Below are 27,618 nucleotides of genomic sequence, written 5' to 3'. Positions count from 1 at the left end.
TGACAGATAAATTAAAATTGCGAATTTCATAGGGTAAAATGTTCCAAATTCTGGTAGAACGAGTGATAAAGGATTGAAATGAGAGCTCAGTCCTGCAGCGACGAATATCCAAAAGTGTACCAACAGAAGATCCACGGGTAACACGGCGTGGGTATATGAATATTGAATAGATATATCTGAATTAATTGTGGCTATATACATATAGCATAAATATAGCATATAGGAACTTCATACATATGTACAGTATATATCAGCATAATTGTGGAATCTTAATATATCAGATGGCAGGGGCTTAAACACAGCACAAGCCTAGCATCCGTTCACATGTGGAGCTGCCTGCTCCGTATTACCATTTCTTTCTACATCCTTCCTTTTAGTGTCAGTTTTGGGAATAAGAAAGTTAATCCAGCATAGAGCATCAACTTGAGGGAATATTAGACACCAGTTCAATCGCTATTTACCTGCCTATCATCTCCATCTGCACAATTCCCTATAGTATTTTTAACATAAACTTTAGAAAGGATATTAAAAAAGTAAGTACAAAATGCAAGTTTAAGTCTGCATACGTAGATATGATCGATAAAACTAGTATTGGTTCAACAACTTAAGTACAATAACCTCAGGTTCTATTAAGTTAAGCTCAATAAAGTTAGATTCTACAACTAAGTACATCAAAAAAGGTTCTACAGTTTAACTTAAGTATAATATATTTATATCCTACAACTTCAGTACAATAAAATTAGATTCTACAACTTAAGTATAACAAAATTAGATTCTACACTTTTATGTACAAAAAAATAGATTCTACAACTTAGGTCCAATACAATTAAATTCAACACAACTTAAGTCACAAAATTTAAGGTTAAAAATTTCAGTCAAACAAATCAAGTTCCACATCAACTTAATTTCAATAAAAACACGTAAGTACTGTACTACAAAATTCAGGATCTACAAGTCCAACACAATAACATTTCTACAACTACAACTTAAGTCGCAACACTTGAGATCAAAACTTAAATCAAATATATCAGGTTCTATGTAACTTAATTTCAATAAAAACATATCAGTTTTGAAGTCTGAATTAATCTCGAAACAATCTGACAAATCCTCATGACATGTATAAAAATAAAAATGTAAGTGAAATACTGGATGAAGCTGTGTTGAGTAGAGGCCGACTCCTATAATCGTGATACAAAATATCTGATTAAACATCTGCTTCTTAAAAGTATATTTTCATTTTCTTCTTTAAACGCCTCCTTTATTTTCTATAATCGTTACTCAACTTTTTATAATTTTCTTTTTTTTCTACTCTTCCCTACTGCTCTTCCCCTTTGTATTTATGACCAGCTCTGACAAAACCTGCCGCCTGTTGCAATTTCTAATTTCGCACATGCAATATTAAAGATGTATTGTCCCATGCTTAATACCAAAAAAATCATAAAAATATTTTTTTAAATTAACTGGTCCATTTTGAAGTAACATAAAAATTATCAACTTGAACATAGAAATTAGTTTATTTAAAAAAATGTCTACTCATCAGTTTACAGCGGAAAATGATAGAAACACTTCCAGTCATTGGAAGTGTTTCATTATTTTTATTATAATTTTTTAGTTTAAAAATCAGGGAACACATTTTTTAAATTCAATATTTTTTATGCACAAGTTAATAATTTGTATGCTATTGCAAGATGAGCAAGTTTATTTCAAAATTTAATAGTTTATTATTTTTTGACATTATCAAAGGACAATACATCTTTAAACAGTTTCAAGTTTTTGAATTTTATAAAAGAAGAACACTTCTGCAAAATATTAATCACAAAATCTTACTGAAAAGTATATTAAAAATATTTTTAAAATCTTAATAATAAACTATTGATTTTAGAATCTTTGGAAGCTGTTATCTCAAAACCTACATGGCTGATATCTAAGGAATTAAGTATTCATAACTTGCTAATACTCAACCAATTTCCATTATTATTATTATTATTATTATTATTACATTATTATTATTATTATTATTTCAAAATTTAGTTTTTGGTATATTTTAGATTCTGTTTTAAAGAAAAATTTAAGCAGATCAAAAACATACCAAAAACTAATTTTGAAATTTTCTTACAATAGCTCGTTTTACCAGAACCGGCCACATTTGTTTAGAAACGGTGCTCAACAAAACGAAATGTCGCTAAATAAAGTAAACGAACAAACAGAAACTTTGGATTTTTTTTATAAAGAAATCATTAAAATTTATTACTCAACAAAACAACTAAACTATTATTTTAATTTGCTGGTTTTGCGAACTAATAAAGTGGATATCCAACATTTTAAGGATGGCACCTCCCTTTCATTCACAGATTTAGGGGTTCAAATCTTTCAAGATATCTTTAATCCATTAAAAGTATTATTAGTATGTTTTCTAGTTGAAACTGTGTTTTGCAGATTAAAATTCTTTAAAAATTTTTATATTAATTTCCTCCTTGTATATTTATTGAAAATGAACTGGCTTTCTCGAAACATGTTTGCTTTAAAACGTTAAAGGCTTGTGTCTTGTCCAAGTTACAAATCACACGAATCAGAAGTGACGTTGTTGGTCCAAGATTGAGATACCTAAAAACCTTGAATAGAAGCAGTGGGCTTTCGTTTTTTTTTGCAAACTCTGGATGCGCTTATTTTCGAGGCTACTTTTGCAAAATAAAAAGAGAGGGGGGGGGGGTTCTTTTCAAAATGAATACTGTTAATTTTTGGAATTACTATTAGTATAAACCAATACATAGGGTCACTGTAACATCAATCTGTATCATCGAGTGTATTAACTGGCATTAAATGACCAAAACTACAGTAGAAACCAGGCTCATTTTTATTAATTTATCTTGTACAATTCATGAAATTCATGTACAGTGTATGTACTGTACTATCCCATGGACTTCTTTTAAGGATAGCATGGGCTTCTTTTCGAGGCTACTTTTGCAAACTAAAGAGAGGGCTTTAATTCAAGATGGGCTTCTTCTCGAGAATAAGCTATTGGGCTTCTATTTAAAGTTTTATGGTGCCTGGATGGACCAATATAAGCCATACTGTATATGTCGATCGATTCACCCAGTTTGAAAAAAAAACAAAAAATACTTTAATATACGCACATCAGCATATATTCTTGTGAGACCTCGTTTATTTGCGCTGTATAAATCCATCTATTATTATTATTATTTAACATGGTTAGGGAAAGTTGTGGGAAAATATAACAAAAGAGGGGGAAAAAGGAAAAGAGAAACTTCCCTTTTTTAAAGCCCATAATACTAAATCGTAAATTTTCGTCTACTGTACTTTCAATTTCATAATTGAATTCTATCATGTAGGGCAAGCAAGAAAATTGTTAACATTTTTGATACAGTTTCTGAATATTTTAAAATATGGTTCATAAAAATTTAATAACCAAGAGGTACTTTGTTTCAAATACTATTTAAATTCACTATTAATTACATTTTTTTTCTTATAAGCCTTGGAAAAAAGGTGGGATTTAACCAGAATTGGCTACCATCAAAGCCGGGAAAACACTGCGCTGACAGTTGTCAGTGAATGCGATTCCATACAGAATGCAACACGCAGATGCATGCAACATTTTGTTTATCTTAACAATCTGCTAGGTCTGCCATCTAACAATGAGCAGATGGCATCTGTAGTATATCTAGGGGGTGCCAGTCACACCTCTCCCAATAAAAGCAAAAAACAAATCATGCTTTAAAGTAAAAAAAAAAAATCAACTCATATTACCTCATTTTGTGAGCTAGTGCCCCCTCCCCCCAACTTAATCATCCAGCCCCCACCTCCCTCACTTCACTTTCGTGCCCCCATCAACTCCCTCATTTCAAGACGCTCAAATACTCCACTGGATGTATCACATCACCACAGAGAACAGAGATGGATTTTCTTGGAGAATCCTTGCCAAGCTTACTTATAGGCAGCCAGTCTACACTGTTATAATATGAAGTGGTACAAACTATGTTTCTTTCAGTTAGTTGAGTCTAAGCTGGCTATGGCCCCTGGCTTTAACGAGATGTGTCAACAACCCATGTCAATTAAATACCGTTGTTGAGCATAAAAATGCAATTTTTCATGTTTCTAATGCTAAAATCAGGCCATAATCCAAGACAAACAATAACAAGAAAAAAAAAAAACCAAACAAAGCAGGTTACTATACAACTATTGTAATACTTACCATGAAAAAAATATCCAAAAAACCACAAACTGTTGGAGTGCACAGAATAAATACCTAACAACTTTGCAACCAGCTCCTACTTTTGCCAAGTTCAGATTAAAAATGATTCTAATCTTGACTACGATTTAAAGACGCTTTTTCCCCAACCCCCAACTACCTCAGGATACGAAATCACATTGAGTAACTTCTTGTCAACCTTGAGCGTGCTGTGCTGTTGCACGATGACGTCGCCGTGCAGTGACTAACGTCTTCGGTTTCAGCACGCTAGCTTACGTGTTCAATAGTGCAATCATAGGCACAAGCAGGACGTTGTTTAATTATAAGTAATTTCACTTCGCAGTGGAATGGAATTAACTATCTCAGCCAGACAACGTTTGTAGACATGTTTTTTGCAGGGTTTGTTCTTGGCGGTGCACTGTGATCCACCTCATGGAGAATTATAATTACGGTATTACTTCAAAGACATGTACTCTATTATGCTATTTCAACTTTGTACCACTTAGCAAAGATAAGACATGTATCATTCTATTAGTCATTAATCTAATGAAGGACATCTGCCTAAATTATAATTAAGTACATTTTTCAAGAAAACCTTAATAATTTGTGAATTTTAGATACCAATTTTGATGCAGAATAAATATTTCTGAATGTACACTTATTAAGGTTTTATTACTTCCCGAATTAAAAAAAATAGTAATTAATAATATTCTTCATGAAAACCTCTACAAGTTTAATGATACTGAATATTTTATATTAAAACTTCATTTTATTGACCCTACAGTAGGTTTTGGAAGATTTTTGTTTTTGGTATGATACATACAGTTAATATATAATTACATTTAAAGTATAAAAAAAAAAAATAGTCTGTAAAAAAATAAAAGTTTAAATTTTAAATGTACTGTAGGGCCTACAGCCTCTCTACTGAATAGGATGGCTTGTAATTAACATTCAGAGAAAATTGAATTTGATGATCTTGGAATGTTCTTTATCATGTTTATGATTTCGGTTTCTGTTTACATTAAACGTTAACATTTTCTGAACATTTCACGGTCAACAAGTTCCAGAAACAGACATAAGCCTAGTTTTTATTAGCAAACCCATGGGCTTATTATAAACTAGCAAACATTTATTTATTCAATTATACTTTTATTCATTCACTTATAAACCCTGTCTGTACATTAAAAAGTTTTAAAAAATTCCTTAACAAATAAGGTAAACATATATAAATGGATCAACAAACATTCCATGCGGATACTACGATTTAGAAAAAATTCCCAATGTATCAACGGAAATTGTCTAGGAGAAGGGGTTTTGCTCCTTAAGTCAATAGACCTTGTTTATGACTTAAGTAGTTACACAGTCAAAGAAACCACGGAGGCAGATCCACGCAATACATGGACAGGTTCCAACAAAAATTTGCAACGTACGCTAAATTAAATCGAAGGGTTCTAGAGCAATGCATGACAACACGGCAGACAGCTTGTTGTCGTAACCTTTTCAGCTACAACTAGCTGTAAACCAGCCGTAGGAAATCCTAATATGATGAGTCGGGGCTAAATTAGATAGAAACTAGGCCAATAACCTGTCGGGAATTTAACAAAGAAGCAGAAATCAAATTAAATTTTGTGGATTCACAGATTTCAACGTACTGTAATCATTGTTTCTAATGCTCGGTCCACACTATCAAACTGTTGTACAGTATGCCCATATATAGTCATGATGTGCCCATATATGGTCATGATGTGATGTCATCATGACCATATTTAGGCATGTCATATGTTTCTGTCAAATAAAATTTGATAGTCTGAAAAAGGCTTAAGAAAAAAGATATTTTAATTCTTGTTATTATTTCACTGAGTAATTATATACACAATGACGATTGTAATAATTTTTTTTGTCATTTTATATTGATTGGGTAAATTATACTTATGAACTATTATTTATTAAACGATAATTGGAATAATATTAACAAAAAAGTATAATGTCAAATATGTTTGATATCATTCCACTACTCTTATTTTCTAATTCAAGTTGCAAATCTATCAAATTTAAAACAACACATAAAGTCTTAAATTCAAAATCTACAATATCAAAATATCCTCAAAGCAACATGGTATGAATTATGAATATTGGAGGGCAGCGAGTTTGCTACAGGTAAAAATAAAAAGTCTCGCCTATGGAGCTCTGAATGATTGATGTAATATCCGTGGACAAATAAATTGGATTCTGATTCTGAAAAACAGAAGTAAATCAAGGGCGTATCCCGTAAACAATTACATTAATTGGTTCACGGTTTTCTCACAAGTAGAAATTAAATGACCACAAAACAGGAACACCAATTGATGCCGGCCGGACAAGACAACTCCCTTTTCCGTTTAACATTGAATGCACAAGACTACTTTATATAATTTTCGTTAATAAATTTATCTCCTTTGACAACTCTTAAATGATCTAAAAATTAGGTCTGTCTTGTTTTTCTTCCTTGTATTTCACAAAGGCTATTCCTCCAGCAAGGTATCCTGCATGACAAGTTCAATGCTTATAGTTAATAAGGAGTAGGTTTTAGTTTCATAGGACTACATCAACTTTTTTCAAAATGTCAAACTCAAAGAGCTCAATCACCAAGTGCATAGAGGCTTTTGTGCATGATGTATACAAATTCAACTAATTATTATTTTGAGGCTTAATTTTTGTTTGTGGAAGACATTTTTGAAGGATGGCGGAATAGACAAACTTCTTGCCATTTAGGCAAGACATTTTTAATACCTTGCTTTAGTGAATCCTCTGCCCTCCAATAATAATGATTTCAAAAGAAAAACAATTTTATTTTTAACCAATTAGCATACCCGCCTCCACATTAAAAATCGAGAAAAATACAAAAGTTTTTCATTATCTTTATTACTCTCCCCATTGAAATCTCAACAAATAAAATATGTGTATTTCTTCCTAATTATATAAATTGAAAGCATTAACCACCCTATTACTACACTATTTAAATTCACCAATAAAAGTTATTTTTATTTTCTCCTCATCTGGATGTTTTTGGCCAAACTATTTGCTAAATAAAGAAACAACATTTTATTTTTACTTTTTCAGCCCTAGTCTGACGATCTTTAAAAAAAAGTAATTTTACTAAAAAAGTCTTGCCCTAAATATTGCTGCCTTTTCCATAATCCTTTGTTAACTTTTCTATTAATTTTGTAAATTCTAAAAAATTTAGACATTATCATCATCAAAAATAATCATGGTGGCCAAAGGCCAAATTGCAGTTATTTACAATATGTTGTGTTAAAAAAATATATTCATTAAAAAGTAGACTCACTGATAAAAATGTACAAAAATCATTATTAATATTATCATCATTACTTCAAATTATTCACTAAGAATTATTGTGCAACAAATCACAGCCTATGTGTCCTAAATTATTTATTAAATTATTATTTTTAATTATTATTATTATTAATAATAATAAAATAAAATTATTACATCACTATAAAGATCACAGCTAAATTCTGCTATTGAAATATGATATAACTTAATTTGGTACCTTCCGTAGCTTATAGTAACATTTGGCTTAGTGTCAATATACATTTAAGTGTTAAAGTTCAGCATGTATTAGAACCTAGACGAATATGAAAACAATAAGGATAAGTAGGTCTGTTTATTATCGGGGCCTTGTCCTCCAAAGGTCATAAAGGTCACATCCATTTATAATCCTATGCTGTTTGTCCCCTAGCATAAGTCCACCACCCCACCCCACCATTAAACACAAAATTGGGCCAATTTTTGGGAGTGGGCTAATCCTTTTTTAAATAATGTGGCAAATATTCAGAACATTCTACTTAATTCAAAGCCAATACTGATGATTTTTTTTTTCCTGAGAATATTTGTATAAGCTATAACCTGGGCTTCTGTCATAAAATTGGGTATAAATTAGGGGATGGGATACCTGAGGTGGTCTTACACCTGAGGAACTGTACAGTAATTATTAGTATTCATTTATTTATGTACTAATATTTTAATTATTGCTATAGTCTTTTTTCTTTGTTCTTGCGATACAAGTTATATTAATAAAACAATATTTTACATCATGTTGGTTATAAAATAAAATACTTTAAATATCATTTCAAAATCAATTAAAAAGTTATCAACTTCAGAAACAATCAAAATAATGTAGTTTATAGTATTTGTTACAAAATTCAAAAAAAATATGAAGAATGGCAATATTCATTTGATCTGCTTTTGGAGAGAAAAATATTTTGAACTTTAAATTAAAAGCACAATAAATTTATTAACTATTAAGCAATAAAACTTTGCTTTTCAAGTGTATTAGTTCAACAACAGACTTTAGGCTTTTGCTACTTAATTACATAATTATTAAATGAGCATAATTACCTAGTCATTATACAAACATTTTTTTTTCTTTTTTTAATGACTGAACCTATTAATTTTGATTGATTGCGGTCAGCAGAGCCAAATAAGTCTGCAAAAATGTTTACCAATCGGTAAAAAGCCAGATTTCCATTTTTTTGTCAAGAAATAGAGTTTAATTTCAATATAAAATGACCACAGTATCGTACAATGACCCCTAGCGGTAGTAATTATGATGATCAAAAAGGCCACAAAGCCAATGGGTGGTTATAGTATGGAAGTGGGCATTAACATCAGCATTATTAGAGCAAAAAACCCTTTGATGGAAATGTAAATTATTTTAGCAGGATGTGACAATGAGATCTGATTTTGCTCAACTCTTAATTAATTAATTGGTATGGCCAGGAAAAGATTTGAAAAATACGGGAACAGAGATTTACCAAGTACTAGGTCCTCACTGGTACCGATACCAGTAGTGTTCAGTTTTATTTCTTCATCAGAATTTGAGTCGAGGAAATTAGTCAAATGTTTCTACGGTGACAGGGTGGCAACGTTGATACATTTCTACCATGCTAGTCCACTGATTTCATATGATACCAAGAATTTTCTACAAGGGGGGCTGAAAATTTATACAGTACCAAAATTTCTATCATGCTTCCAACATTTATAATATGGCTAGGGTTAAAAAATTACACCATGACCCAATATTTCTTTCTTGTCTAAAATGATAATGGTAAATGCTTGTAAAGGCCAACTTAGACAAATTGTCGCTATGCACTGAAAATTCAAATTCAAACAATATAGTTAGTTTCAATGAAGATTAATATAACAACCCCAAACCATGCAGAGGATATTATTATGTAGCAACAGAATAAAATTGAAATGCTTTTGATTAAATGTGTTTTTACTTACACTGGCATTTGATAATCTCCCAACACTACCTTGTTCAGAGTGCTTTTGACTGCATCAGTCTGAAAGAAAAACATATTACGAATAATAACACAATTATAATAATTATGATTAATGTAATCATTATTATTATTATCAATCATAAAAATTAAAGATAAAAAAAAAAAGTAATCTAGTCATTAATCAATTCTCCCAATTGAAAAATTTTTACTGGGAAATTTGTCCAGATAAATCCAGCTAAGCGTGCAAAACATCAAATGAAGTATTGCCTCTTTTAAGTGGAGTTTAATGGCTTTAAAAAACAATATACATAATCACAGCAGAGTCCTGGACTGGAATGATGTTCATTTATTGAAAGAAGGTCAGCCTAGGCTACCTAAGCCTAATAAGTTTTTTTTTAAATTCTACCAACACACAATTAATACTGGTTAGTCCGTTATTTTTATTAGTAAAATTGAAGGATAAAACAAATTCGGGACAACACTATTAAGTTTCTAGTTTGCAGGTCCTCCATTTATACCCCACCCATCTAATCTGTCTTGGGTTTTCCTAATTTACATAGACAAAAAAATTAACTATGAAAATTATGAAATTGATATTACTGTACAAAAAGATAATTAAAGGTGTTTATATTTTGTTGTTAAAACCCATGAAGTAAAAAAAATGGACTTTTCTGCTAAGTCGCTCCCCTTGGATACTGTTGCTAAGGAAAGTTTGATTGACATTTTGGAAAGATTTATTAGTGCTACTGAACAAAAAAAATAATTATTTAACTATAATTAGTTATAATTAACTTTATTGATGACTGCCAAGCAGTGTGACTCCACCAGGAAGCATTCTTTATATGGGTACTACATGTTCTTGGTACTTCTACCAAAAAAACCAAGTCCAGATGTCACGCGACATACGTTTCAATCAGCAAATGAATCATGTGTTTGTCCGTTATTCATCGTAAAAAAAACAAAAATTTGCGTGATGCTATGTTACTAAATAACCATCTGGCAATACGGTTTAACCTCCCCAGCATTTGTTAAAACTTAAATCTCTGTGTGGGGATTTTTTATAAAACTTTAAAAAAGCTATAATATTGAAAATATACAATATAAACAATTAAAAATTTGATTTTAATTAGACTATCAATACTGTAGCATACAAACTGTCTAATTATTACTTGTTTATTCAGATTTCTTTACTTTGTCCTACTATTTTTAACTTCATTACTTTGTTTTCTGTCTATGAAAAACAATTATTTATGAACTCATATTAAGGCAGTCTTCCAAAATGACACGCTGCAAATGTTTGCATGCGTTGAATATTAACTTAGCAACAGATTCGGAACAATAATTTAAATTCCATAATCAAATTAATGTTCAAATACCATGGCATACTGTGCAAACAATTTTGTACAGTGAATGGTATTTCCCAAAATGTTTCCTAATAATATTCCACTTTAAAATTTGTTAGGGATTTTCAATTTATTTATTTGAAGGATTTGAAATTAATATTTGCTATTTATTAATCTATACTAAATGGTATAGGTTGCAAATGCAATAAATAATTCATTCAAGATATGAAATTCAAAATACACAAAATAAGAAATCTCCATAGTTAATTTTATTTATACGAAGTAACACATGTACTAGGCATCCAATGCCCATTCTAAGGATGGAAAAAATTCCTGTTTGATGTTAAACTTATTACTCAAAAGGTATCAAAAATATAAATTTTAATGATTTTTTTTTTCTTATTTTGTGACTACTATAGTTGTTTTGATACAATAAAAAAAAGTGTCCCCTTAATAGGGGTGAAATTGTATTGATTTGTCCATTTTGCACACTCACAAAATGTCCCCGTCCCTTAGGGGTTGGCTGTAGTGTTTAAAGATATATTGCCCCTCGTTTCATGGAAAAGTGTTCCCTTAGTAGGGGTGTCCCCTGAACTGTAGTACATTTTTTCATGACACTGTAAAATTTAAAGAGGGCGGGGACAAGACTGGAAAAAGTGCACCACTAGCGCAAGGTATCAGAAAGGTCACAGATGCATTTTGGGGGAAGAAATTTAAAAAAAAAACTGTTGGACTATATAATAGTTCACAGAAACATTTGGTGCTAGAGGCATTTTTAGCTCCGATGAGGAGCTCTAGAAACACTCGGCTGATGGATTAATAGATCTTTTTTTAAATCTACTGCCTCTATTATACTGCCCTCATGAGGCTGAATGATTAATAGTTGATTGAAATCTTTTTAGCTCTACTGCCTCTATGATACCACCCTAATGAGGAGCTCTAGAAACACTCAGCTGATTAATAGTTGATTGATTAATAGATCGTTTTTAGCTCTACTGCTTCCATTATACTGCCCTCATTGAAGGTTTTGCGATTACGAGAACTTGTTTTCAGACAATTTTCATTGTCTGAGGCACAAACATTTTTTTCCGAGGCCTGGGTGGGGAGGTGAAACGAGCAATCAATCTAATTTGGCCTAACAATAACAATAATAATATAGTACCGATATAAATAATATTTAGTAAGAAATCAATTGTATGCTCGCAGCACACTATTTATTTGACCTTGTAGAGAGGTACTTCGCTGATAATAAACAGAATAGGATATACTTAATTAGCAATACCTACATCAAAGGGCGGTTTACCGGTCAGGAAAGTAAACAGCATGCAACCCAACGACCAGACATCGGACTCCAGTCCATGGGCGCTGCGTGTAGCAATCTCCCTGGAAGATAAAAGCAAATTTTACATGACCTACACGAAAGACTGTCGAAACAAGTATTGCTTTAATATGGATTCGTTCCAAGGAATAATTGGAGGGGCTTTAACAATAATACAGACTGACTTATCTGTGATTTTCACATTAAAGTGAATAGTGTATATTGAAAAAAACATTATTTTTTTTTTTTACCAATCATTATTACAAACAATAAACATGAATTTTTAAACCTACGATTATTGAAGATGTGTGAATACAGATCGTTTTAATACTTATAATCCTTAAAAAAAATTAAGCCAAAGAGCTGAAATGCAAGAGATCTATGCTGTTGGTCCTGCATGCACTACGGCTCATGCACACTTTCATACAGTGGTATAACTAAATGGTAAGAGTGGGGAACGAAAGAGGGCGACAAACGCCCCAAAGTCGCGCCACTAGAAATTAACCTGGTGTCCTTAAAATTGCTATACTGTCACTAGTGTTTTTTCAGAGCAATTGTTGCACTGCAATAAGTCCCTGATGTAATCGAGAAGGCTCCCCAATTCGAACGACCAATTGGCATCACCGAAAGCTGTCGGCGATACCGTATACTGATTGTAAAGAAACCAAGCTATGTTTGAAGCAAAACAGTTAAGCTCATGTAGTTAAAAATAATAATAATAAACCCCTAGATAAGCCCCTGCTTTCATGACCTGCGTGGGTTATTCTTGGCGTGTTTCTATGAGAATACACTTCCACATATTATCAGAACATTCCAATAAGTTGACATTTAGGAAGAGGAAATTAAAAAAAGCTAGTGTGTGAGGAATAAAAAAAATGAAAGAGAATACCCATTAGGCCTTGCTCGAGGTCCTATTGCATGATTGTACAGTATGCAATGTTGCAAATAAAAGCCTCGGGTATTAAATTGTGTGTTGGAAATAGATTTTCTTTTGAAAATTGCTAGGCAGCGGAATGAAATTCATTGACATTAAATTAAATCTATTTTTTCCCGCCTAAAATTAAAATTTCACACAGTGACGGATGCACTAACAGGACGTCAACGATTTTTTTTTTTTTTAAATATTAAAAATGTTATTACAGGCAGACTGCAGGTTTGCAAAACAAGGTTAAAATAGATCTCACCTGATGACTCAGGCCATAGATTGGAAAAGCGAGTTTTTTTTCAAATGTGAGAACCACATCTATGGAATGTTTTCCGCATATGATAGGACATCCTGATAATTTGACTTTATTTAAAGAGGAAATTAAAAATTTACAGAGTGAGAACCTCTGAATATTTTTTTAATAGATTTACGGCACAAAATATAAACATGATTGATTGTAGGAGCGGTTTGGCACAGAGGATGTGGTTCTGCTTCTCAACCTTGGGGTCGTAGGTTCAATCCCTTGATGTATATTTCGCTTGTGTCCTTAGGCAAGGCACGTTATCTACAGTTGCCTCTCTCCACCCAGGAGTACAAGTGGGTACCTAGTAGATTCAAAAACAATATACGCTGAATACAGCTGCAACATTATGGAATTCTTCCAAGGGAGCTGAGTATGCGTTCCATATGTGCTTGATCCAATGACCGGCGGTAATAATGTGAAGTGCTTAGAGGCCTTGTTGGCAATAAGCATTATATAAGTCTAACTATTATTGTCATTATTTGAAACGTTCTGAAAATACAGTACAAGAATTCTCTCATCAAAGACTATTTGATTCTATATATCACATGCACAGACAAGGGTAGCTGAATCTAGTTTACCTTGTAGCACAGACACAAAAACTTAAAGACTCCTGGGAGAAGCAAGTCACTGTATAGGCTAGTCCACACCTCGAGCATGGTATAAATCCACCAACAGTATATGGTACATTACATTACATAAATAGCAAGTTTTTTTTATAGTAAGTTAATTCTGCAATACCATTATAATAACTATCAAAATATTAAACTACTTATAATTATTTATTCATTACAGGATTCTATTTTTGGTATTGAGCCTATAGTAAGATGAGTGGTACCTTGATCGACATCCAATATTTTCAGTTTAAAATTCAAGGGAAGTAAGAACTCGCTGTACCATGCATTTTATGTTGTGTAAAGAGATGGAAGACTCACTGACAGCGGGACTGGCACGGTGGAGTTGATTAGCAATCATAAGCTAATTTTAGATAAATCTTTTAAGGATATTGCTTGAGGACGAATGTCTTCTTCCTATACTGCTAATGGTTCGCATCCATAATTTGTCTGTCTTTTTGACAGGGAAATGTTTGGTCTTTGATCCATTAAAACCATTACAAGAAAAAAAAATCAAAATCAAATCAACTTTATTGAAGAACAGCAGACTTCAAGGTGCCAAAACATCAAACAATTATTTTTAGAAATATGGTTTATTTAATTTTAAAAAAAAGAAAAATGATCTAGAATTACTTAAAACACGATAAGAAATCAACAATTCATAACAATTAATAATACTGCGAGATGAAACTGTTAACTGTTGCAACAATGCTACTGCTTGCGACTGGCTGGCTGTGAGAATGGGTCAATCCCAGCATTTATTGTTGTATCGACCAGGCAATGTTTGTCAGTAAGAGTTCAAAGGTCATTAAAAATCTTAGAGATATATAAGTATAAGTAACATGGTACGACATAGAACGTAATGACGTCACTAAAAAGTCATCTGCGCATGCGAGAACGTTAAGTTCTCCTCATCACATGCACTTTGACCAACTCTACGTTGTGCAGATTATGTGGGAAAGTCACACACGAATGAACCTGTTTTAGTGTCACGTCGCCGTGCAAATCGAAAGCACCCTATTTTGCATATGATAGCCTACAGCAAGTTACGGTTGTGCACAATATATTATAGATAAAAAAAGTCATGAGCTATACCTAGTACCTAGCCATGTCACAGCTACTGTAGGTACAGTCATGGGCTGTACCTAGACCCTGGGCCTGGAAAATAACATAAAAGCTTTGTTGAGAAAGTCAAAAAATGAAAAGTTACAGGATAAAAAAATTTGTAGGGGGTCCTATTAAGAATGCTAAATACAAACCGTAAAAACCAAAAAAAAAAATGTATTTTTATCAAAATTTTCAAGGTGGTTAGTGTGGTCACGAGGCAATGCATAAAAACATCTCGCTTACAGTATAACTGACTCAGCAGAATATAACCCCTTCTTCGACTGCGATGCCACCAAAATTATTTAATGTATCATCAGGCCATCCAACTCTCCGTTAGCAAAAGCAAAAGTAACAACATTAAGGTTGTCTCATTCATTAGTCACGGAGAATAATTCATTTGGAATAATTACTTGACATTTAATCAGGTCACATACAATGAGTTAAAGCTTTCATCTGACAATCTTGTATCAGTTTGTGGTGAAGCAAGATTACTTGGGGATAAAGCATGAAAATCGCAATTTATGAAACTGTGATTGGCACTATTAACCAATGAAATACCATCAAGCAATCATATTATTGTGATATTTTATTAGTTATGTATATAGAATTAAAATGCCTGACCTAATTGATTTTATTATTTTTCTAGTTTTGTGCTGTATTATAGAATTAAAATGTTTTACCTATTAAATAATTTTATTAATTTTTACAATCTTATAATGTTTTGCTGTGTTTGTACTTCTGTCTATTTTTAATGTTTTAAATATATTCTCATTGTAATTCTGCGTTAAGTTGAAATCAAATAAAATTGAAAAATTGAATTGAATGTTAAGCCACTAATGTTGGGTGATACTGTTAGCCAGATCCAGGGTGGGGGTTGGGAGAATGACAGGGTCCCTCCACCAAAAAAAAAAAAATTAATTAATTAAAAAAAGAAGAGAAAAGGAAGAAAGAGGGGAACATAGTGCAATTGTAATTATAGAAGAGTGTAAAATACAAAAACTTGACCCCCAAAAGCATCTGAGTCAACCAGCATTGAAAATACTTCCGCAAAACTTAAATTGGAAATTGTCAAGCTATAGTTAAAAAAAAAAAAAAAAAAAGGAAAATTAATACAGTTTAACAATTTACTATTTAATTTAATAAATTTATTCAATAGAGTTTTGCATCCTTCCCAACAGTTGATACATATTAGTGTATAATCTATAATAATATCAAAACAATGATGGAATGATTTGTTAAGCACATTCATTTACAAATTAAAATCTATTTTTTCTTGTGGATGATCAGGATTTGACCTTGATTTGACCCTGAATCTTGACAAGGTATTTGTGACTTCCTGTGAAACATCCTATGACATTTACATTAATGATAAATTAAATGTCATATTACTTTTGTTATTCACAAGGTCTTATGAGTAAAAAATAATTTTTCTAAAAATACTAAAATCTTTGATATATATTCCTTATTTGAGTAATGGGTCATTAAGTTTGCCGGGCGGAAGAAAAATCTGTGTAGGGGCCATGCGAAGCACTATGGAAAGGGAAGCATTAATCGTTGTTTTAGATTTTTGTTTATAATAATGCAGATGGAAGGACACAGATAGAATTCGAAAAATTAAAAATTAGCTTGTTTTTGGAGTATAGGACTATGATGCTCCATTCTTTTCTCCTTTCTGGCGAGTAGAATGGCCGAGCAAACAATGCAGGGTCACCGCAAACTACTAACAGCCATAATATCGGCGCTGGTTCAAACAGATTGCTAGCCTACCGAACAAGTCTTCTCAAGACGGATTATAAGGCCCAATTGGTTCTTGTGTACTATAAAGAACCGTGTAAATCTTTTAAGGCGAGTAGGGAACCCTGATGTACTGGTCCATATAGCTTATGTAGTGGATAGATGAGAGTAGCTGGTAGTTTGTTGGGTAGCTCAGATACAAAGAGATCCTTATGGGGGGAGAAGAAAAATAGTCTATGAGGTAGTTTACACTTTGAATGCTCTGATTTTCATGAAATAGCGATAATAAAAAGTACTGCAATGTATGTATTTCTCTTCTTTTCTTCTCTTTTGTCACTCTCTCTCTCTCTACTGTAATAACTTAAATAGGTAAAGTATGGTATGTAAATAGGGTATAAGACCCAACATTGAATAGACATTGCACCTATGAGATGGCCAGATACCATTTTTTAAATGATGGTTAAATAAAATAAGAATAATAATAATAAACACAGCTTTTAAAAATGTACATCTCTAAACTGTATTATAACTTTCAGTATAGAAAATAAAGTTGTTTTCTGTTTGATGCATTTTTTTTAAAAGTAAAAACCCCCAAAATTCCAAAGCAAAGAAACAGGCAGAACTATTAATTAGTGGAGAATACCAGAGGATGTGTTGAGTCCTTGGCTATTTCCTATTGGCCGACCATCGTTGAGTCCAAGCACTTGATTGGCCGACCATTGTGAGTCTCAACATCCTTTAGCTTCGAGATAGGAAGTCAAATAAAGACTTTATTCATTAGATTACACATAATTGATTAAACATTAATTAAGCATTACCCTGAGAAAAGATCATTGGAAAGTTAAATGTAGGGTAGTGTACCTCACAACAAGGTCCATTCTGATTGGGAATAGGAGGGGGGTGATGGACATTAGATGGAATCTGTAGCTTCTGAATTAATGATGAAAGTTACAGATGAACAGTAGCCCATAGGAATGACATATGCAGAATTTTTATTGAAAACTAGGAGAAAAAAAATGTTCTAGAATCTATTTATAGTGCCAAGGCATCCAGTCTTCCTGTCTTATGGTCATGGATATCTCTACCACCAAATGCGTCGTTGAATTTTGATCATATTTTACATTCTATGATTAAGAAATAATTTCCTACATTAATTTTCATGAAGGTCAAAAAATCATCATTGATAAGGTCGAGGATTTAATCATAATATAAATGTTATGTTACTCCATTTTAAAAAATAATTTTAAAAGACTCAGGTTTCAGATGGAAATCAGTCAACTGTTTACTACAGTACTAGAATAAACTGCTGAGGGTCATAGATAGAGGTTTTGGGTGGATGGATGAATTAAATACGGTGTAAACACCAAGGATAACGCATGTTATCCTTGGTGTTTACCAAGTGGGGTCCTTTTGGGGATTGGGCAATATACCGTAGACAATCCCCTGCTCTTTTCCAAATAATGTAACTGCGTACTTTAACGTGAACACGGGCCATAATGTACACAGGACTAACGGTTTCAACGTCTTATCTGAAAGAAGGTATGCTATCGTATCTTGCATTTCATCACTCCAGCTAAAATGCAAAAAGAGGAATGGAACCGGGGACGAAGAGATCTCCATGGTTCAGCGCACACACAGCAGCTACGACCTGTTAAGCCGACTGAAATACAAAAATTATTGTACTTTTAGAACACAATATTACAAACTGCAGACCCACAACAAATACCTTCGCACCATTTTTTTGTTATAATACCTTTTTTTCGAAAAATACCTTCGCACGCCCTACCCCCCCCCCCCTCCATCATCTCCTACCCCATTTGCAAAACTCCTACTGTATTGTATATGCCACTGTATAATTATATAATACCATAGAACAAACGTTCTTTCGCATATGAACTAAGATACGGTACTAGTAGTGGCAATGCACTGCATGCAGTAGTAGTATACAAATGTACACATATCTAAATTCTAATTCACATTATAATAGCAAATAGGAAAATTTATATACTCACAGTACAGTCACCATATGCATGCAACAAATACTTTAATAACTGTAAACACACAATAGCATTTTAGGAAGATAGGTTGTCCTACGTATTCATCGGATGTATTTGTTTGATTCCTCATTGGAAAGTTTCCCACAAATATAGTATAAATATTATTTTCATCTGACTACCAAAGTTGGTATAAGTAGGCCTACAATTGGACTATTTATAAATTTGACACAGCACAGATTTTACAGACTTTAATAATGCACCAGTAGATACTGTGAATATGGCATTTGTTAGTTTTACCCTTTGATTTACAGTTTGTTTTCAGAGCGTTCCATTGTGTTTATATAAGATTAGCTATACAATTACATATACCAAGAAATTGGTATACATGTAGTATTAACATATTAAAAAATGTTTGTGAGATTCTCTACATAATTCTACCAAAGAGGTATAGAAATTAACCAAAGTCGTTTTTACATACTGTAGGTCACTAGTACTTTACTACTGTAGCACTAGCATGAAAGCAATCTTTAATTCAGCAGTTCCCATGCCTCATAACAAGGGTCATGAAAGATCAGCTTTGATGGTTTTTTAAAATGAAAAACATCTGTGGTTTCATTATTATGCTGTCAAAATTTTGTTGCTGATATCAGACAAGTGTTTAAACAATTACGCTCTTGGACATCTGATAGGAAACAAAAATAATTCTCATCGGACTAATATTATTCTTTAAAAAAAAGTAATATAATAAAGTCACCATATAGAAAAAAAATTGCTTTTGTGTTTTAATCTATTTATCAAATATTTTATATTGTCAATAATATACAAATGTAGCGTGACCTACTTCTAGATTGCCGGAAATGACACTCTCAGACATAAATTTTGGAGTATAATTTTCCCCTTTCTCCCCCCCTCCCTCCATTTTATATAATTTGTAAAAAAAAATACCTCCCTTCGAATAATCCACTGATCTGTAGTGGTTATGACTTCGTTAACAAATTTAATTTTATATATTACTACACACAGTGATACCATTGGCACTGACTTCCATGAAACAACTGATAATAAAATATTTAAATTATGCAAATATTATGAATTTTTTTTTCCAATTCAATCAATCGGGACACTCCTGCAAAATTCGAGAGAATCCTGCGAGTTCCGAGAGGACTCCCGCGAGTTCTGGGAGACTTGGGACCCCTGACAGTCATAAAAACAATTAAAAAACTAAACAACATTGAATAAAAACATCGAAGATTGGATTGGATTTCACAAAGATATTGAAATATTGCCAAATAATAAATTGTAGGGGGTGGTTGCTCCATAAATTGCGAATTATTTACAAGCAACGTAATTGAAATTAGAAATTAATAAAAATATGTTTACCATCCCAATGCCAGCGTACTGTCGCTGATTGTTAAACTGAATAATGAGCAGAAGGCAGCGGCAGTAATTGTATACTTTAGTACAGAGAAGCTGTAATACTTTTACTCATAACTTTGGCAATAGTAATTTGATTCCAGTACTGATCCACCATATTAAAGTTTTATGATGTGAATGATACGAATGTATGCATATGATTAGCCAATAATTCATTGTTTCGGTCACTACTGCTGGTCTTGTGATACCAAGCCTCAAATAATCCTTCAAACTTTTAATGAGATTATCTAGAATTATGAACTTTGAATCTTTTTCTTAAACAAAGAACTATAAGTTCTTTACAAAATAAAAAATCCCATATTCAATCAATCAATCAATCAATCAATCAATCAAGGATTTGTTAGTGCTACCCATAGCAGATTGCAATGTTAAGTTGCACTATTTTATATGAATATTTGAATTTAAATAGGTCATAAAAAAAACATAAAAACGAATCAACTGCAATACCACGTAAAAACAACCTGTAATTAATCTAGGCCGCAAGGATAAGAACTCGGGTTCACCTCATGGCGATGACCCCCATGAAAAGACAAAAATCTGACAGACTACTACAGCATAATTAAATAATGACAACGAGAAGATCTTTACCTAATGTTCTTTGTTTTCTCCTCATACATGCTTAGCACACACAAAAAAACTGCTTTATTAAAGTGGATTACCTATTTTCACATCTAACTTTTTTGCACATCATTCCCTTACACTAACTCAACCCCTCTGGGTTCGCTGTTCAATGCAAATTCCGTGCCTCCCCCTGGTTATTTCCTTTCCTCTTTTATCACCTAATTGTTGTGAGACGATAACAGGCAAAGTACAGGGCACGTGAATCTGGATGTTGTCGCTTACTTCACACTACCTACAGATAAATGACATGCTGGAGGCTTTGACAAACGTGCTGGAAAAATATTCTGCGATTTCCTTTCTAAATTTTCAGTGGTTGATGAAAAACATTCTAAATAAAATACAAAGTTACTGTATACTGCAACAGTGCAAGCGTTGTTTACTGAAAGGTATTGTGTGAATATTATAGAGTATTACAGTAGGCAGGGCTGTAAAAAGTTGGTGGTCCTGGGTCTAGGACTTGAGTATTTTACGGCTGGGCTAGCAAAAAATACACTAAAACTAGACCAATATTCAATAGCTGATATACAGTAAAAAAACCCCAAAGAGAAGAAATAAGACTGGTTGTGAATCTACTTAAAACTGGATAATGGCATTCCATTGTTGTAGCAGTTGAAGTTTGTTTCTGTAGGTTTTCAGAATTAGTAGAATGGTGGATTTAAAGTAGAACTTATACCAGATATTCACATAGCAAAATGTTACATGGGACCTGTTCAACGGAATATTTAGTAAGTGTCCCCTGCTACATTGCATCCCATGCTACATTGCCGTCTCCTGCTACATTGCATCCTTGCTTTATAAATCCCCTGCTACAGCATGTCCCCTGCCACACCGCATCCTCTGCCTACATTGCATCCCCAACTACATCGCTTCCTTTAAATCGCATACATGTCTATTAGCAAGAGCTCCATGTGAGATCGCTGAGGTCTGTACCATTCTCCAAAATATCAAGCATGTATACGCGAGCATGCTCATAGTTTGCACGTACCTACATATTAACTGCACCGACTTTTAGCGAGGTTTGTCTTCATTCGTGTATTTGTAGTTACAATGGTTTTTCAAAGTCAATGTTTTTGCATGCAATCTGTGAAACATTTCCTTGTGTGAATTAGGTATAAATTTCAGTGGCATATCTACAAGTCATAAAATGGGCACATGATGGTGAATAATAATAACTTCTCTATTTGAAACAACGCTCTTTCGGTGTTTGTAAGCGGCAACATACATAATATACAATACAAATTCAAGTGGGGGCTCAATGATGAGGTGAGAGGGAGCTAACTTGTAAAACATAAGGTTATTTGAGGTGATTTTTATATATGAATGTGAATTGTTATCTTCAAACATTTTCAATGGGTAGGGGAGCACAAGTATTTCTTGGGGTCTGTGCATCCCTACGTACTGTACGTACACCTAGCTATGTCCCTGATAAGTTGCTAAGTAATAAGTCTGCAAGCACAGTTTAACACGTTGGCTGCCAGCGACGAGTATACTCTCCCACAGGGTGTTGCTGAGGGCGCCAGGAACGGGTATACTCCTAAAAAACGGGGGAACATTCTAGCGTTTATAACTTCTTTATTATACAAAGTAGGACCACAGACTCAATGGCTGGAAGTTCAGGGAAGATACACCTAGACAATAACGTACAAATGACATATGTATGTTTCTTGTGTTATGTTGCCAGTAGTACACCCGAGCGGTACAAGTGGGGGCACCCTTTGAACATATACCAACCCATGCAAAAAGAGGACGAGATAACTCGCACTTGGCATAGTCAGTAAAAAGTTCTATCACAGTGCCATCGACGAGTATACTCGCCCCCCCCCCTAATATTTTCCCGCTAATTTATTAGACACATCATTTTGATGATATATGACGAGATTAAATTTCAAAAAAGTATGTTTGTACATGTAAACTTGTTTTGTCTGGCAGTCAACGTGTTAACTAGGTCAGCTATATACATTTTGAATACAACACAGGTCATTAATACAGTTGCGCAATAATCTTCATTTACAGGTACTAGAGAGTGGCTGCTATCTTATCAAATTAAAGAAGTATGTTTTTAATACAAATTTAGACAGAATCTGCACTCTTCAGCTTTTTGTTTGGATAAATAGAGCAAAAAATTTCTGGCTTCATTGTCTGGCATTTGTACACCTTATTATTTAAGACACACATTAAAGAGTGCAAAAAACATTGAGCTCTATGTAGGTAAAGGAGGTACGTGACCTTCATTAAACTTGTCGGATACAAAACCCATGTCACCAATGAAGGAAGTGCCTATAAATGTTTTGTTTTTCTTTATTAAGGTAACGATTACAAGGTTATTCAAAGGAAGGACTATGGTACTTTTTACTCAATATAAAGCCCCAGTATACACTATCAAAAAAACTGTTGAATGCCCATATATAGTCATGATGTGCCTATATATGGTCATGATGTGATGTCATCATGACCATATTTAGGCATGTCACTATGTTTTTGTCGAATCAAATTTGATAGTCTGAACAGGACTTAAAAGAATGGCCATTGGATCAGAAAAAAAAAAAAAATAAATAAATAAAAAATTGGGAGGCCAGATAAGAATGGTCGGCTGAGACGGTCAGCATGTACAGTATTTTGAACATGCCGTACAGTATGGTCGTGCACTGTACCAAACCCTTTCCCCAGCCAAATTCATTTCCAAATGTAATCATGACCATCATAGGAAGTTTGTAAATTGGCATTCTAATTCTTAATTGAAAGCTAAAAATAACTTTATCTTTAAGCTAAAAGGTCTACAATCTGAAACTTTGTTTTTTTTTTGTTTTTTTTTGGTTACTCTATAATCTGTCATCAATGGCATGTTCATAATTTCTAAATATAATTTATAACGTCTGCAAGATGTCATGCATACATTTGTGCGGCAGACGATCATCTGTTTGTATTGTACTTCACTCCTATACAGCGTCGTATCACCGCGTGTAGTATGGCAAGGCCAAATTCATGCACGGGTGATTCGGTGCGTGAGCTGTCATTTGATAACGTCTCCAAGACTGAGCGTCTAGCACAAACTCCTCAGATCTGGAGATATATAATGGAACCTATATGACAGATAATCTACATGAATTAAATACTGGGGAACATTTTTAAAACCATTACATTTCCCTCCCCACTCCCACAATTTTAAAGTGACTTCGAACTTCTAAATTTTCAGCTTGAACAATAAAATCCAATTTTAATTGTTATCATGTGTAAATTATCCAAAGACATCTTTTATTAACACCAAAATCTATTTTAAAGTTGATTTTGTGGTGTTTTTTTTGTTTTTTTTTGTTATGATCTAGCAGTGGAAAGATGGTGGAAAGGGTAAATCCAGTGGAGGTGTGTGTATAATATGTCATTTGTCATCTTAAGTACCTTATAACTGTACAAAATTCATTAAAAAAATATAACACCACATATTTCCTGATAACCGAATCCATGTAGATACTTTATTAGTAGACATAATACAGTATTAAAGGCAGTAAAGGGCAAATACACACGCTCCCTCCCTACTTTTATATTAAAAATATGGACAACAGTTTGCAAAACCCTTCCATGCCCTTTCCCCTCTACTTAAGTTTTTTAAGTAATTTTGAAAAATTCTAAAATATAAAGTCAGTTTGTCCTATTATAAATTTGAACAATAAAATCTACTATTAAATTTAATTTTATCACATCATGTGATAAATTATACGAAGATATTTTTTTTTATAACTCCAAAGACTATTTTAAAGTTGATTTGTTATAGAATAATATGCATGAATATTAATACCGTTTGTATACAGTAAAGATTTTTAATGAGCTCATCCCTACCCATAATTCGTCGATCACATCACGAACTAACACAATCAAAGTAGATTGTGTTAGTTCGTGAAATCACAGTAGCGCGTCAAAAAAACAAGCGCGTATTGGTTGTCAAGCACTTTCGTCGTATTCTTTATCGCACAAAAAGTCCGTAACAACAGCATGTATTTTTGACACGCTTTTGTGATTTCACAAACTAACACAATCAAATTTTATTGTGTTAGTTCGTGATGTGAGCGACCAATTAATACTCTTTGAATAGATCACTTAAAATGTAAATGTAATTTGAAGGAGTTGGGTAACTATTACTGTGAAACTATTAATTATCTTTATCTTCAAATCATCAAAAAAAGTGTAAAATCCTTTTTGACTTAAAACTTAAAATTCTGTAAACAAAAATCCTACAAAATGTGATTAAAATTCCAAAAAATTATTGATAAATAATACTTATCAGTACAACAGCATAACATTCGCACTGGAAGAGCAAGTTCCTCCCAGAAATTGAATTTCCCACGGGAATGGTTCGCTAGAGCGGTCTACTACTACTCGTATCTCATTGAACAGAAGCTATTTCCCGTGGGTGAATCCCTTCGGGGCCCACACTTCCAGAACAGGGATCATTGCTTCTGTATTTAGCGTGGGAAATATCGGAATGGCAGGCAGGGTACCACAAGTACTTTCGTAATACCAAGTGAAACCTTATTTGTTTGAGTGAATTTTCAATTTAAACGTGATTGAATATAGTGCTGATTTGTTATGATTTTGGAGAAAAACGATATGGATTATAAAAAAAAAAAAAGAAATATGAAATACATTGGTAATACAAATTATCATCAAGATACTACGGTACAGTATATTATAAAATTTATTAATTATTCAATAACAAAGAAAAAAAATGGTATAAAGTTTTTTTTTTAGACTACTGAAGGTTCATTTGCGGTTATGAAAGTCTATACTTGAATTCTCTAACGACCATTTTATCTAGATTTTCCTGCAACATGCATAAGGGGGTGGGGGAATTGCTAAATTGAGCAACAAGCTTCTTGTGTTCAAATTGATACATCACTAGAAATTCTCTTCAAATTTTCATTTTATACTTAAACAATTTCTCCTATATAGTTCAACTGACAATTAAAAAAAGTTACTAGTATATTGATTCACTGATCTAAATGGCTCCGCTAGTAAATAACTTGATGTAATTGGCACAGGGTGGGAGAGACACCTAACAGTCTATTACCAAGGAAGTTTAACTGAGGTTAAATTTAAAAGTATACTTGTTTCTAAAGTGGTATTAAAAAAAATGGAGAACTCAACACCTATCTAATTGGCAAACTTATCTTAAAATAAACTTTAGCGACACCAACTTCATCTAAAATTTGTAACCACAATTTGACGAGGTGCGATGGGTGAAATTAGATGATGCTGATGAAGCAACTCCCAGACGAGTACTCTTAGCATTGCAGTTAAAAACCAAAGAAAAAAGTCAAAAACAAATGTTATTAGATTACCACAACTCAATTGGAAATGTGGTGGAGGAAGAAGGTTATCATTTTTATTTGACAGTTGGCAGTAAACAGAAACTGAATCAATCACATTGGATGAAAATGCCAGCATTGGTAAATAAATATGAGCTCAATTGAATCTTAAAAGTACTATAAACTCGAACAGAAAAGTAGTTATGGGTTTTTTTTAATTTAAAATACTTCTCACAGCATAAAATACAAAAATGAAAGAGACAAGCCAACATCTACAAGGGCTCGCTCCTTACAATAAAAATATAAAAATAGAGATATAGATATAAAAAATTATAGTACAAACACATTGCCACCATAAATTTTTGACACAGAAATATGTAGAATTAATAATAAAAATAATAAATAATAAAAAATAACAATAAAAAGAATAAATCTATAAGGCAAAATAAAATTGGTGGGTGGAGCCATCTAACCTTGATTTTTTTCTACTTAGTCTAAAGTGAATTTCATGGCCCCCACATCCCAACTTTATTAACCCATTTACACATCCTTAAAATCCACTCATTTTTATTTAGAGTTACCAATGTTATCAATCACCTACCCTTAAAATGTACTGAGCACCCTTAGTTTTCTACAGCTGCGATACAATATTGTTTTGTATAAAATTGTATAAATTATAGGGGTACCTGAAGGCAAAATTATATCACTAAAATCAATATGCAATACACAATTAAGGGTCATATAAGATTAGTGTTTTTATGGAAACAAATACAACAACTCTAGCCTATTTGAGGAAGTTTCTCTTCTGTAACTGTAATGATAAAATTGCGATTAAATAACTCTTCAATATTTACCTTACATGGTGTTTCTATTTCAGGATTTTTCCCTGTAAAAGGCCTACTTTACACAGAGTGCGACAGCAGCAGAAAATATAGAACTTATTGGGTTAGCAGCGTATACTCTTTTATGACAATGAGAAAAAAATGATGACAGCAATCATGTGGAATGTCTAAATATGGTCATGATGACAACAAAACATGACCATATATAGGCACATCATGACCATATATAGGCACATTGTTACTACATATAGGTACATCATGACCATACATACAGTAGGCACATCATGACCATATATAGGCACATCATGACCATATATAAGCACATCATGACCATATATAGGCAAATCATGACCATGTATAGGCACATCATGACCATATATAGGCACATCATGACCATATAGGCACATCATGACCATGTATAGGCACATCATGACCATGTATAGGCACATTATGACCATACATAGGCACATCATGACCATATATAGGCACATCATGACCATATATAGGCACATCATGACTATATATAGGCACATCATGACCATATATAGGCACATCAAGACCATATATAGGCACATCATGACCATATAGGC

The 27,618-nt window shown here is 32.9% G+C and overlaps 1 protein-coding gene across 1 annotated transcript in view; it reads right to left on the bottom strand.

The window, feature by feature from the left end:
* Positions 1 to 27,618, bottom strand: part of LOC117101703 (serine/threonine-protein kinase PLK4-like) — a 52,985-nt gene that overhangs the window by 15,712 nt on the left and 9,655 nt on the right. Inside the window, exons 7-8 of the mRNA XM_033241736.1 lie at positions 12,122 to 12,218; positions 9,494 to 9,552 (exon numbers count right to left, since the gene is read on the bottom strand). Coding sequence (XP_033097627.1) covers positions 9,494 to 9,552; positions 12,122 to 12,218 — 156 coding nt within the window. The remainder of the gene's footprint in view (positions 1 to 9,493; positions 9,553 to 12,121; positions 12,219 to 27,618) is intronic.

This window comes from Anneissia japonica, unplaced genomic scaffold (assembly GCF_011630105.1).
Source record: "Anneissia japonica isolate Jap-2015-1 unplaced genomic scaffold, ASM1163010v1 scaffold180_len884964_cov147, whole genome shotgun sequence".
In the NCBI taxonomy this organism is placed as follows: domain Eukaryota; kingdom Metazoa; phylum Echinodermata; class Crinoidea; order Comatulida; family Comatulidae; genus Anneissia; species Anneissia japonica.
Note: the sequence above shows the minus strand (reverse complement) of the source record. Positions and strands in the feature narration are given on the sequence as shown.